Here is a 15,343-nt window from a genome sequence, read left to right as displayed (position 1 = left end):
CAACGTCTCAACAAACACACATACACACACAAACGCGCGCGCGCAGATGCACGCGCGCGCTCTCCAATCCCAGGTAGCACCAAGGTGCCAGTTGGGGTCAGCCCCCAGAATGGACCAGCTCACTTCAAGCCTTGCTCTGCCATTTACAACTTGTGTGACTTGGGAAATGTACTTAACCTAGACCCTCCCAAACAGTTTGCCAAAAGTTACAGCTGTGCCGCAGTACTGATCCCTCACTCAGCCCTCCGCACAGCTGGAAGGTGGCAGAGGCCCCAGGCTATCACCGCTGCCCGTGATTGGCCTCATCCCTGTGCATACTGACCTCTTCATCAGAGCCATCCAAATGTGACCATTCTCTGGGTGTGTGCTGTCAGGTGGGAAAGATCGGGAAGTCCCAATAGCCTGTCTGGATCTTGGATTTGTCATCTGTAACTGGAAATAATAACAGCTTTGCATCATAAGCATCTCGTGAAGAGTGCATATGTAATGTGCTTAGGATAGCCAGTGTGCGTGACAAATGCTCAGTACCTTTTGCTCATGTTCTTATCACCACTCCCACATTATTTGCCAGCTCTCCAGCCTAACAAGGCTCCATTTGTTCTTAATGCAAATGAGCATCCGTGGTTCAGATTCTGACGCCCCTCGGTGCATACCTAGCAAAAGACCCAGCAGGCCTGCCTCCTATCCACACTTTTGCCAGATGAACTTTGTACAAAGAGCATTCTTTTGGATCTGAAGGTATTTTCCCAAGAGGAATTCTCATCTCTACCAGGATAGCCCCCTTCAAGACGATTGTGCTTCAAAACATGCAAGGAGGCTATGCCTCAGAAAACAAGTAAATGAATACATATAACTACAAATTGTGGTTAAGGGCTGTAAGGAAGTTAAACAGGACCCCGTGACAAAGTACACCTTCTGAAGAAGAGATATTTAAGCAGCCTCAACTCTGTGCACTGAAAAAGGTGCTCGAAATGAGTGACACATGACCACCATGAGATAAAAGAGGAGTGACACCAAGCATCGGCCCTCGCCCTAGGGGGGCCTGGTACGGAGCCGACTCAGTGCGCGGCGGCTCAGGAGATTTGCACATGCCTAGCGTCCACTCTGAACACCAGTGCCCATCTTCACATTGCCCTCCCTGCATATTAGCCCTGTCTGGGAAGAAGCTGAGATGGCACCCCTCTTTTATGGGGAGTGGCTCATGTCTCTAGGAATGTCCTCCACAGAGAACATATCCAGGCCCATGAGAGATCCACTGTGTCTCACACTCCCGGGCATCTGCTGGGAAGGCAGCCCATCCCAGGGGAACCCAGACCCCCCTGCTCGTCAGATGGGCTGAGGAGTCACACGAGGGCTGGGGCATGCTGTCTTGGCACTCAGCTTTAACCCCAACCACAAAATCCTCAGGGCAGGAAGGGATGGCTTCGTCCCTTCACAGAAAATTCTTACGTCTGTCCTTGCTGACACCCTTTTCATCAGCTTCAGAAATGGGGGTACTGCCTACTCCTGGAGTGTGGTGAGCTGAAAAATATCTGGGTGCTTGAGAATTGCCAGCTGGCACTTTAGTCCTGTTCTGTCCTCTCTGCACAAAGCCTTTCTAGCCCAGTTGTCAGAATGCTCGAACAGGGGCTGGAGGCCTCCTGCAGAAAGGCTGAGCAAGTCAATGGGAAATTTCTCTCCATCCTCACAGTCTCTAACTGGACCTGGAGAAGAGAACACATGCTTCCAGATTAAATATTTAGAACCTAAGAAGGAACTTTCCCCGGTTCTGATTTAGAAGTGAATTGGGCGCACAGAGGGCTTGGTCTAGACTTCAGATGATTTCTGATATCCCTGCCAAGGCTGAGCCTCTAAAATCGTCTGCCAACAATTCTTGCTTCAACTCCTTTGATCCCACCCACAAGGCAGAGGGTCCTGCCTGAACAGTCAGGAGGCTACTGCTAAGAAAGTCTGTGCGATTCCCTTTCCTCCTCTGTAAAGATCGCCATGGCTCCCACTGGAGGAGTGCCCACTGCATGACAGAACAGTGCATGTGTTCCTTTACAGACCATAGCAAAGCCCTAGCAGGGATCACCATTGCCGCTTTCCAGATGGGGAAAGTAACACTTAGTGAATTGGATGCCTAACTCAAGGCCACAGTTAGTACTAATTACAGTTGTCATTTAGTAAACACTTGCTCTGTGCCAAACACTGGGCAAAGGGATCTGCATGCAGTATCTCATTTAGTTGTCACAAGCACTCTCCAGACCTCTCTCCAGAGACTGGGTGGTTCCCATGACACTCACTGCTTCTCCTAAAGCAGAGACAGGCTGCTGATGGTGGCCTCAGCATTTGCGAACAGCTGACCAGAGCATGAGATGAGAAACCATGTACAATGGGCCTAGCACAGGTAGATGCAAAAAAAAAAAAAGGTGCTTTTCTCTTTTGTAACATCTTTTTCCCTCCAAGACTGCCTCTGACATTGACCTAAGGTCACCTACATAAAAATGTTAGGAGCAGAGAAAAGGGCAACCCCAGCCCACCTGCCGCCACAGCAGTGAAGAGGGACTAATCCAGGTCAAATGGGTTCCAGGAACAGCTAACCCTGTGGGTCATTTAGTTGAAAGCAACCGCGTGAGCATTATTTTCATCATCATTTGATGAAGCTATAAAATAAACTAGCGTACACTAATGATATTAAAGATAGCATGTCCAAATGATACAAAATTCTAATTCATCATGCTGTAGAAATTGTACCTCCAACGAGCTCTAAAATATTTTCACGGAAGGAGATCTAGAGAAGAAAGTCAACAGATAGTCTGGTCACATTTAATCAGTAAATTACTAAACTTCCTTGACCTGCCTCAGGGGTCACTTCTCTGACTATGAGAACAGCTTCCTTCCTTCCCATGTATGTGTTGATACATCAGTGCTCTGGTGTGGGGACCTTGCAAACCCTCTGTTCCCTACCCAACTTAATTGAAGCCCTGTCAGGTTCTGTAAAGAACAGTGTCACACACACACCATGATTGTTGATGCTGCCCTTCCCCTAAATACAGGCTCTTACTGTCCACCTAGGGCCTGCTTTGACAGAAAAATTACAAGTGTCTTCCTAGACGCAAAGAAAGAGGCATTGCCAGACAAACTGATTTTCTTCCAGACACATTTGTTAAAATTACCTGGGCTTCACTGACAGGTGACAGAGTGAGCAAGGTTAGTAAGGTAGATGAGACAGAAGCAGAGAAGGGAGAGGAAGAGAGAGCCTGATGGATTCCTCCTGGGGAAAGAAATAGACAATTTTCTCTGCTAATCAAGAGCGTTGGGAAGAGGAACCGGGTGCAAGATGGCAAGCTCCCACATGCCAGGGGGCTGAATAGAGGTTTCTGAGAACCCAGCAACCTGCTTCTCAAGGGGAACAGCAGTGACGGGGGACACTTCACTGCTCACCATCTGGAATTCAGTGTCACAAACAAAACAAATGTTTCCAAGAGAATTCACACTCTATTTCTCTCTGAGGTCCTGTGATTTCTCCTTACAGCCCACTCCCAATCCACATTTAAGCAGTGCTACCAACCACAGCAGTATAGAAAATGTGTCTCAGCCCTGCTGTGAATTTATAAACAGAACAAAGATGTTTTAAGAAAACTAACAAAATGAGAAAGAAATGAGTAACAACCATCATGTTAAATGCTGTTTGGTGAGGACTTTCTTAAAGACATGTTTGGGCCTAATTGGTGGGGTGCACTGGTTCAGTCCAACGGCTGATTCCATCCTGTGTCTGGGAGATGGCAGCTAATTGGTATTCAGAAGTAACTGACTTAATGACTGAGAACACTGATAGATAGTGTGTTCAAAGTAACTGCTCGGGCCTGCTATCTGTGACATATGGCCAGTCACCCAAGACAGCCCGACTGACCCTCTGAGCAACACTACCAATATTACGGATCCCAGACGTCTAAATAAAGATGCAGTGTTGGCAAATTGTCTTCTTGGAGACCCCTCTCCACCCCTTCTCTCATCTCCTGATATCCTCTTTCCCAAGGGAAAGTCCTTCTGGCTGTCCCAAAACCTTACTTCAGAACTCAACTTTGCAGCTCTTTAAAGCAACGCCTGCATTTTCCCCCAACCCCTGCAGTGAATATCTCCTCTGTTATTTTATTATAATTGTTGGTTTTCTTGTCTGTCTTCTCCACTAGACCATAAGACCCACAACAAAGGAACTGTGTTCTTCCTCCTCACCTCTAAATGTCAGAAAGCTAACATGGATGCGTAGAGATGGAACCTTATAAGTGTTTTGAATGGATGAATGAGTTGGAAAGTCCTAGGACTGCATATCAGTAGGCTTTGATTCTAGCCATTAATCTCTGTCATTATTCAAAGGGACAGCTTCAGGTCTGGGGCTTGGGCACATCAACCATCAAGAGAACAACCCCAATAAGCAGTTGACACCCATCTCCCCCCATCCCCGCACATGCTCAGTGCAGCCCTGTGAGTCCATGGAAGAAGGTCAGAGCTTCGGGAAAATATGGGATGAGGGAGATCCTGAGCGGACCAGCCTCAGGCCTCCCACCCCCTCCTCAAACAGAGCCACTGCTTTTACTTATTTTCATATGAGACTATCAAAAAACACTATGTGTGCAAAGAGGGTTTTACAACCAAGACAAAGCTTTAAAACTACAGAAGTAGACGAACTGGGTGGATTTTTTCAGCTAGATTCCCCCAATTTATTAAGAAGGTCTCACTCCCTCAATCACTTGAACCCAGTTCACCTCTGCAGACTCATCCTCCTCAATCTCCAGAGCAGCCCTCATGAGCCGCTCCAGCTACCCCCTTCCATCTGCCTGAGACCACCCTCGCCCGTCTGGTTTTGCTTGGAAAAGCCCACCTCACCCTTCGATATGTGATCAGAAGCTTACCCCTTCATCCCGACTTCCCCAGCAATGAAGGACTGTGTTATCTAAAAACTGCTCACGCCACCGGGCTCCCTGAGCACCTCATAAATACTACATGGTATTAAATACTGGATATGTGGAATCATCTGTTTATCAAACTCTTTCCTGATTGGAATATAGATGCTTTAAGGTGAGGAGATCTCTGTCTCTGGTATTCATTTCAGGGCCTAACGTAGTAGGTACTTAACCACGTGTGTCACTTCGGGGTGTCTGAATGGCTATGTTGGTTAAGGATTTGACTCTAGTTTTGGCTTAGGTCATGATCTCAGGGTCATATGATTGAGCCCTGCATCAGGCTCTGCACTCAGTGTGATGTCTACTTGAGATTCTCTCTCCCTCTCCCTCTGCCCCTTACCATACTTGAATTCTCTCTCTAAAATAAAATAGAATGGGGCACCTGGGTAGCTCAGTGGGTTAAAGCCTCTGCCTTCGGCTCAGGTCATGATCTCAGGGTCCTGGGATTGAGCCCCACATCGGGCTCTCTGCTCAGCAGGGTGCCTGCTTCCCTCTCTCTCTCTGCCTGCCTCTCTGCCTACTTGTGATCTCTCTCTCTCTCTTTCTGTCAAATAAATAAATAATCTTTAAAAAAATAAAATAAGATAGAATAATATAAAATCTTTTAAAAAAACAACAATGGGTGTCACTTAAAAGAAACTAGGAAGTCAGAAGTTATTGTAAGAAATTGGTATGTTAGTTGATAGGTTAGGGAATTAGTCAATAAGTTAAACTACCTGTTAGTGGAAAAACGTCTATTTAAGTAGAGTAATTGGAATTCAAGTGTGAATAACCTCTAGATGTAATCTCTCCAGGTGAAAGTACACTTTTAAAAAGTACTGGTATAGCTAATGGCTTTCTTTAGTGGAATGTGAAGGGAAATAGAGTTCTTGAATGGAGAAATCCTTGTCTTTCACCTACTCCCAGGGGGATCTTTCTCTTTTACACCTTCCTAGGATGTAGGAGATGGTCCTAAGAGAGTAAAGGAGAGGCAGAGCAGGCTGTGAGTGGTGGGAGGCACAAACAGTGATTATTTTGACTACTGGAGGCATCATACTGAGCACAGTTTGGAAAGATCAACATCATACGTGGGGTCTCTGGGAGTACTTAGTGTAAGGAGGGTTGATTATACCTGTATGTGACAGAAGCACAGACTCTCTGAGTGGGAAAGACATTCACACTGAAAAGGACCAAATTTCTCGTAACTCCAAATTATACATCACTTACAGTACACAAGAGGAGATCAATAGAGAATATTTCAAATACGGAATACCCTTGCTATCTTATCTCAAGCCTCTTTTCAATGCGTAATTCCTAAGTTTGACTTCTCTTTAGGCTGGCAGTTTGTCAATTTAACCAAAAAGAGTCCTGGGTATAGAAATAAAACAAAACAATAGGGAAGTGACAAAATATATATTATAAACATAATATTCTTAAAGAGTGGATCATTTGAAAAGGATATCTGAGTTGCAGGCTATGAGAAATCACTCTATTTCCTCTTGTTCTGCTCAAATGAATCCTCTGTATTTATCAGGGATCAGGACTTGCCATCTCTGAACAGCTCCATTGGGAAACTTCCACCCAATGGTCTGCAGCAGGTGGTCACTCATGATGGCCATCTGTACCCCGACATTGCACTTCATGTTGATTTTCTCCAGGTATGCAGTTACACTTTTGGAATCAATATGTCTCTCCCTCTCCAATCACTTGATGGTTAGCCAAGAGATACAGAATCACTTTGATAATAGCATAAGGCAAATATGACTCGGAAGATAACCCCAGGGGAAGAAATTTTTTAATGCATTACTAAATTGAATAGAGAATAGTTATAAATTTTTCTCTCATTTAGAATAGTGATTCTACCCCCTAGTATACCAAATTGACTTCAAGTAATAAATACTTTGAAATTCTTCCTTTGCTACCTTAAAATGCAAACTAGAGATAATACTATCTTCCTACACAATTTTTATAGACATTAATATTAAATTTTATTTTTTTAAGTTTTTATTTAAATTCTAGTTCATTAACATACAGTATAGGGGCACCTGGTTGGCTCAGTCAGTTAAGCATCTGCCTTCATCTCAGGTCATGATCCCAGGGTCCTGGGATCAACCCTCACATGGGGTTCTCAGCTCAGCAGGGAGTCTGCTTCTCCTTCTCCCTCTGCCTGCCACTCCTCCTGCTTGTGCTCTGTGCATGTGTGTGTGTCAGATAAATAAATAAAATCTTTATTAAAAAAACATAGAGTATAATATTAGTTTCAGGTATACAACACAGTCAGGTATACAATAAGACTTCCATAAAACACCCAGTGCTCATCACAACAGGTGCACTTCTTAATCGCCATCACCTATATAACCCATCCCTCCACTCAACTCCCCTCTGTAACCCTCAGTTTGTTCTCTACATGTAAGAGTCTGTTTCTTGGTTTGCCTCTCTCTGTCTCTCTCTTTTTCCTCTTTGCTCATTTGTTTTGTTTCTTGAATTCCACATATGACTGAAATCATATGGTCTTTGTCTTTCTCTAAAGACAGACACTGGGACTGTTTCCATAATGTGGCTATTGTAGATAATGCTGCTATAAACATTGGGGTGCATGTATCCCTTTGAATTAGTATTCTTGTATTCTTTGGGTAAATGCCTAACAGTGCTGGATCACAGGGTAGTTCTATTTTTAACTTTTTGAGGATACCTCTACTGTCTTCCAGAACTACAAACTTAATTTTTTAAAAAATCAATATGCCATGAGTATGGAAGTTAGATAAAAGAAAAGTCACTTCTAGTAAAAATAACATTTCATTGTACTTAACCTGGGGCATAAGTGCATTAAGAGACATAATGCACTTATCAGAAGTCTGCTGTATTTACACAACTGCTGTTGTGTAAATGTGTAAATTTACACAACTCGCACAGGTGTGCTGTTTGATGTCCAGAGACCATGAGTCATGTTACTCTTCATGATATGGTTTTCCAAAATAATGGCCAACAATTGGGAAATTCCAAACAAAACAAATCACAAACGTCCCTCAATTTACCCAGTTGTTGTAGTCCTGGAAAATTCAATGTATATGATATCATTTTTATAAAAATGTGTTAATATATAAAATGGAGATAGATTCAGGCTCAGAAATTATTAACAGGTTTTTATACTTCCTAAACCTGTTTTTATAAACAGGTCCACTGGGACCCTCAGGAGTTATGGAAGACATAGGACAATGCCTCATTCTGTGGGAATGTCTAACATTCTGTTAGAATGTCTAACCACACAGGCTCCTCCCTACTCAATGCCTCAGGTGCCCACAATCATCATGAGAATGATGGGCACCCCCACAGATTTCCAAAATGTCCCTAGGCAGCAGTATCACTTTTGCTGAGAACTACTGGTTTGCTGTTTTTTCTCCAGGGCTGCCCCCACTGACTCAAATGACTGAAAGTTGATTCTAACTGTGAAACCAAAGAATGATAGCACTAGAAGGGACTCTAAAGTTTATCTATGTGGCCCCCTCCCTTTACCCATGTTAGGTAAGTAACTTGCCCTTAAACACTCAGTTACTACACGATCTAGGATAAAAACCATGGTCTCCCTTCGGTTTTTCTTTTTAACTGAAAACAGAAAGATACCTTTGAATATGTCTCTCTTACACACCAGATATTTTTAAAAAGTTGAGTGATTGACAATATTTTCTAGTTTCTTTCAGGACATTTGGGGTTGAAATCATTCCTCACCACTGAGCTTTAGTGTCAGGCTGGATACTCTCTAGTGCCCACTAAAATCCTGGATTCTTGCATGCAAATAAATCAGAAAGAGGCAAAAATCAAATCCTTTACAAAATGTCCAAAAGACTGGCCTCTAGGAGCAGAATTGTCTTACCTGGTTAGTGTCCAATTGGTTTTCCCACTATTCTTCCCAAACTCCAGCTATCAGAATCTAAGCAGGACCTTGGAAACTAAATAACTGACTTCATATGCTCCTGCCCTGTGCCCAGCGCAGGGCCTCTGGCTCTGCCATAGGACAGCAATGCACTGGTTCCTTCACATGACTTAAGGAAGACTTGGCTATTTGCCAACTACCCTTGGCGAGTGGGTTCTGATGGTGAATTGGGTATTTTTACATCTAATTTGGCAGATCAAATTAAGGAGAGAAACACTGATTGCCCAAACTTCATAATAATGGCTCTCCAAATTAAATTTACGATCAAATTTAATGCCAATTGCAAAAGCACTGGCTGAGAAACTTCAATTTACAAGACTTGTGCACTATCAGGAGTAAAGAGGGTGAAGAGAAGAAACTCATAGGATATCAGACTTACTGGGTAAAGCTGTGGATCCTACACCAAAGAGTAGAATTAGGATTGCCTCCTAATCCCTTCCTCATGCCACACTAAAAGGGCAACCTAATGTATATCTGCAAACCCATCTTCAGGAGATGAAAACACAAAAGTTCCTTCAAGTATTCAAGAAAACACTATCAGGTCCTCATACTCAGCATTTATACACTCTCTACTTTCCTCACAGAAAAATTCTCCAGCCCTTCCTTCGGAGAATAACTCCTCTTAATTTTAGACTCACTCTAATAATTTAAAGAACAGGTGTTGAAAACAGCAATTTAGAAAAGGAGGTGGTCTGCCTGCTCAAGGTAATCCCTCTGACAGCAACAAAAAGAAACAACTGACAGACCTCCAGGAAGGAGGTGGAGAACTGTTTTACAATGGGGCGAGGGGATCGACATAGGAAGTCAAAATGAGGGGCCTAGAATGGCCTAGGTTATTCAGTGCAGAGACTGGTGGCTTTGCTAGCCCTGAGAATGTCTCCATATATAGGAAAATACAGCAAATGATGTAAGGGGAAAATATGCCTAATATATTTAGCAGCAAAATCTGTAAAATTCAATGAAACAAGTAGAATCCTTGAGTGTCAGAGTAGGAATAGCTTTAAGAGAACATCCTTATCTAATTCCTTTATTTTACAAAAAAGGAAACAGAATATAAAGGAATGAGCAGGGTCAAGGCAGAGTTGAGACAAGAGCACAGCCCCGCTGGTCCAGTGCTCCTTCCACACAGACATCCTGAGAGCTGACAGCACTAAGGGGTAGGAAAAGAGATGTTGCATCAACTTTAGTCATTCATTTGTGTCCTGGCTTCTGACATCTCTGCTTTTGCTTCCTTTCACTGATTTTACTCCCTGATTTGTGATGAGATAACCTCAGGATTGGCCCTGAAAATTAGGACCAAAGGTAAAGTTTACCTTGAAATCCTTCCTACATCCCATTCCTGGTGTGTTTTCTCTAAGCCGTCCTATGTTTGTCATCTGGCTTGGCACCTCACCCGCTGGCCTCACACCCAGAGTTCCCAGGATGATGTAGGAAATGCTCCCAACTCCCAGAACTTTGGCATATTCCCAATTTGATCTATAACTCCATCAAAGAAAGAGGGAATATGGTAGTGTTTTTCAATAGTAAGTGGAGAGCTTGAGAAAACGTAGATTCCTGATCCTCATCCCTAAAATTATGATTGAATAGATGATTCTATTTGAAGTGGGTCTTGACCCACTTTGGAAAACACATGGCTTCTACTTACCTCTCCAGGCTCCTCTGCCCTCAGTCCCCTCATGCACATTCCCCTCCACCCAAGTTCTTCAGACTGCCCACCCACCATGTCTTCATGTTCCACCTTCTTTGCCCAGTTAATTTTTCCCTATACCTCAAAATCAGCTGATGCACATGTCTCTCCTCTCTGCTTTCTGTATTCCCATATGCCTCTGTATTATTAAGTTTATACAGCCTATGATGGACACTGACTTTTTGGTATATCTCCCCTTGAGGTCAGGTTCACGTCTCCCTTGCCTTTTTTATTCCCAGCATTTAGCACCCTGCCAAGCACATAGTGCGCCCTCTATAAATGTTCATTAAATTATCTTTTCCACTTGCTAAATTTCCTTGTTAAAAACTAGTCACTTTCTTAGATTTGCATTTTTTATCAACCCCACCCCCCACATACAGTACAAAATTGTCACAGATAGCTTGAACCCAGGGTCCTGGGATTCTCCTCATTCTCAAATGAGGAGCACCTTCTGTCATATGGAAAAATGAAAGAGAAGAATGTTAGCATAATGTAACCATGAAGTGCAGAGGTCATAATGACCTAGGCTTTCATTCAGGATCTCTGACACCTAAGGAACATCACAGAGACATATACAACAAATAGAAATTTTTCTAAATAAAGAGCAGTTATCAATAGTTCATTAGGATTATTTCTGATTGCCTTCCCAGACATTCAGGTTAAAAGTTTTTCAGAACTGACATTGAAAGACGTTAGAATTGGCCTTGAATTTTATTCGTATACATATGTAAATTTCACGTGTTTGTTCTAAGATCGCAGAGGCTCCCAGTATTTCGTACCCAAGATGGTTAAACCTCTTGCTGAAGAGGTTAGCTCCTCTCCTGAAGTCCACCACCCACGTGTGCTTGTCCCATGCAGGCGTCTGCTATGCAGAGTTCGGAGTCCGCGTCCCCAAGACCACTGGGTCAGCCTACACCTACAGTTACGTCACCGTCGGGGAATTTGTGGCGTTTTTCATTGGCTGGAACCTGATCCTGGAGTACCTGATTGGCACTGCGGCTGGCGCCAGCGCTCTGAGCAGCATGTTCGACTCGTTAGCAAACCACACCATCAGCCGCTGGATGGTGGACAGCGTGGGAACTCTCAATGGCCTGGGTGAGACTGCCATGTCCTCTTACCCCAACCAGCAGACTCACCCCAACAAATAAATGGGTTCCCCTTTCAGGATTCAATTTGGCGAAATGTATCAAGAGCCTTAAATATGTCTTTTTTTTTTTTTTCAAAGTAATTCTCCTGTGAATCTATCCTAAGGAAATCATCCTAATTTCCATAAAAGCTTTATATGAAAAGATACTTATCACAGCCTTATTTGTAATTAAAAAAACTTAGAAACAGCATAAGGATTCTACAGTGGAGGAAATGATTAACTAAATTGTAGAAGCATATTGTGTAGCGATTAAAAGGATGATTAGGAAGACTGTTGTAATAACATGGAATCCATTTTTTATATGATGTCATGTGACAAAGGATACATATTATATATACATCATGCTTATAACTATATAAAAATAAAACCAATACAGAAAAAATAATTGTAATGAACTTCTCCAGTGGTTTCACCAGATTTTTTAAGATGTTCATAAATAAGCATGTGTTAAATTTTAAGTGACAAAATATACTTTTAAAAGGGACAAAATGGATTCAAGTCTAGCAGAAATTAAGGAAGGGCAATATAACGGGGTAAATACTAAATCATCAGAACTTCACAAAACAAGGACCAGGAGTTCCATCCATCACTTGCTCCCACTTTCCATCCTGATGTCTAACTTTACCCTCTCTGATATTCATGGGAAGCCAAACAATAGTTGAGGAAGATTGGGGGTCTTGCCCCTAGAACTTCCAAGTACAGTTTCCGTGGCTGTGTGCCACTCATGTGACTTTGATGTCCCTATCTCAGACGAACGGATAAAAATGCTGAAAATCCAGATACCATGAGAAGATAAAAAGTATGAAGACCACACGTCTGCACAGTATGCTGATTTCATGGAGTTTTTAGGTCTGGAAGGGCCTCCAAAATCAGGCAGTGCACACCCTTCACTTTACAGATGAGGTCCGGGAAACTGAAGCATTTGCCCAAGACCACACAGCTGGTCTTGAGCAAAAGTGCAACTGAGATTCAGGAGCCTCACAGCTGAGGCAATGCCTTTTCCCCTCTATAGAGGGCAGGAGTCCACTGGCCAAAAGACCAGACCAAACAGGTGGGGTGTGTCCCCGGCTTCTTTTCTCATACACACCACATACACATAAATGCAAAGAACACCCTTCTTCCAACAGTTTTCAAAGATACACATTTTAAAACTTTCTAAAAATGAAAAGATTCCAGGAATGGAATGGAAAACGTCTGGACTATAAAGTGAACAACAGTGAAGATAAACCACTTTTCAAATAACATGTTAAATCCATATATATACAGCATGAATGTCTCAGGACAGTTCTGACTTCAGGAGTTCTATGCCATGGTTCCATAGACAGTGTTGTCATTGTCATGTCGTATAGCCCAATTTTGGGTCCAGGATATCAGGTCATCTTACCTACATACCAAAACCTTCCCATTTGCAAATAGACACTTGTGGACCACCACGTAGACACAGGTGCACACACATATATACTTGCACACAAACACACACGTGGACACACATGCATGTCTGCACACACTTGCTTCTCCTCCTTCCATGACAAAGTGATCACCCTTGCCAGAGCTGAGAGCAAATGTCCTGACGGGGATGCTGTGAGTTTGCATGGCCCTTTTTTCCCTCTGGACAATATTAACTCATGTCTTTGCCCCCTAGGGAAAGGGGAAGAATCATACCCTGACCTTCTGGCTCTAGTGATTGCAATCATCGTCACCATCATTGTTGCACTGGGGGTGAAGAATTCCGTGGGCTTCAACAACGTCCTCAATGTGCTGAACCTGGCAGTGTGGGTGTTCATCATGATCGCAGGCCTCTTCTTCATCAATGGGAAGTACTGGGCTGAGGGCCAGTTCTTGCCCCATGGCTGGTCAGGGGTGAGTGCTTCTCTAAAGCCTCTTAAGGCTATTGCACATTCTGCCTTCCGCCCTGTGGCTAGTCTGAAACATATTTTCGAAAAATGCTGCTCTGTCCCATAATCTTCATGTCATCTTTTTCATCATTTTTAATCTGAATTTAATGGGGATGCTCTGAAGCGGTTCCCATATCATTTTTTTACTTGTTTCACAAACATTTATTGAGACCGTATTTTATGCAAATAACCATAATAGATTTGATGTTTAGGCCATCTGAAATATGCCTAATCCTATGTGAAGTGCTCTGCATGTAATATTTAAGTGTCCTAATAACTTTGGAAGGAAGATATTTATATTCTGGTCTTATGGATGAAAAACTCATGCTCAGAGAGGGCAGGGGACTCGCTATTAAGCACACAATGTAAGTGGCAGAGTCAAAACCCAAAGCCAGGACTGTCTGACTCCAAAGCCTGTATATGAACAGCTTGGTCCTAGAGAATCCCTCTAGAGTATTTTCAGAGAGACAGATAGCCCGAAATAGGCAAGGCAGTAAAGGAGCCAGAAGAGCGGGTAGGTAGGTAAGGGATGAGTGTTGCCTGGGTATAGAACTAGGGAAACAATAGTTATTAAACTTAATCCCAAAGTTTGACCCAATGTGGAGAGCCCCATTAAGGTCTAGGTGCAGTTGAGTGGGCACAGTGCGGGTTGGTCATAAATCCCACTCTAGTGGCATGGCTCATGGCAGAGAAGTCCACGTAGTGTGGTCTGAGAGTTGGCCAGAGAGTGGGATGGACCAAAAGGACATTTTCAGATCTCAACCCCCTGATCTGGGTGGTGAGGTTTACACTAAAGAAAAATGGGAAGGTCGGGGGGCAAAATCTTAATACTGACAAGGAGTTCTAAATTGTGCCTGGATCCTTTTCCTGGAATGATGAAAAATGCTTACTTGATTGAATTCACTGGTAAAATTCAACCACCTCTTCCTTTCTTGAAAATAGAACATAAATCAGAGAATTTTGAGCTGGAAGAGATCTAAAGAATCACCTGCTGCTACCCCTCATCTAGCAGGGGAAGAAACTGAGCCCAAGGGAGGCAGGTCTGCCTATCCCTGGCAGAGAGCAAGTCTGGGACTCCACCAGACTTGCTTTTGTAAAAAGCTCTGGCTTAGACTGGTTTCCCTCCAAGATGTCCAGGGACCAGAAATCTCTCTTGGAGAATGCTCAAAATAACTCCTATCTATTCTGAACCATGCCACACTGTTCAATGCAGAGAAATAAGCAAGAGAGCAATTCAAGCCAAGATTTCTAGTCTTCTGCTTATCTGTAAGAATTCCACAGTACCACAAATTTCATCCCTCCTCCTTGAAATGCATAAATCCTGAAACTGGTCAAAACCAGAAGAGACAAAGACACTGTTGACCTCATTCTTGATCCCCAAGTCAACAATTTCTTCTAATACAAATCGTTCCTTTCCTATCAAATAAAAGAAACAACAAATTACAAGAGTGGCAAAGAAAAAGTGTTTTTCCGGAACTCAACTGCATTTTTATCTTAGCACACAAAAACGTTCTCACCATTTTTTTTTTTCATAATCTAAGAAATTTTGAGGTCATGGACTTATTGCTAAGACTTTGGCCAACAGCTAACTTCTGTGCTTTTGGATTTTCTCATTCATCACCTGGGAAAACTAATTGTACCAAAAGTTCGCCAAAACGAATAACATCCTGGATGGTTTCTTGCTACACCTTGTGAGGTAAATAATAGTGATACTTATTATCACCATTTACAGTTTAGAGTTTATCAACTATCTATTAG

General features: G+C 42.9%; 1 protein-coding gene across 1 annotated transcript in view; it reads left to right on the top strand.

Annotated features, from left to right (window-relative positions):
- The window catches only part of SLC7A14 (solute carrier family 7 member 14), a 108,899-nt gene that overhangs the window by 68,656 nt on the left and 24,900 nt on the right, over window positions 1-15,343 (top strand). The window contains exons 3-4 of the mRNA XM_032847936.1: window positions 11,402-11,638; window positions 13,333-13,550. Of these exons, the coding sequence (XP_032703827.1) occupies window positions 11,402-11,638; window positions 13,333-13,550 (455 nt within the window). The remainder of the gene's footprint in view (window positions 1-11,401; window positions 11,639-13,332; window positions 13,551-15,343) is intronic.

The sequence above is a fragment of the Lontra canadensis genome, unplaced genomic scaffold, assembly GCF_010015895.1.
Source record: "Lontra canadensis isolate GAN:19392208 unplaced genomic scaffold, GSC_riverotter_1.0 scaffold196, whole genome shotgun sequence".
NCBI classification, from domain to species: Eukaryota; Metazoa; Chordata; class Mammalia; order Carnivora; family Mustelidae; genus Lontra; species Lontra canadensis.
The sequence above is the reverse complement of the archived record's forward strand: the minus strand, read 5'-3'. Positions and strand labels throughout refer to the sequence as shown.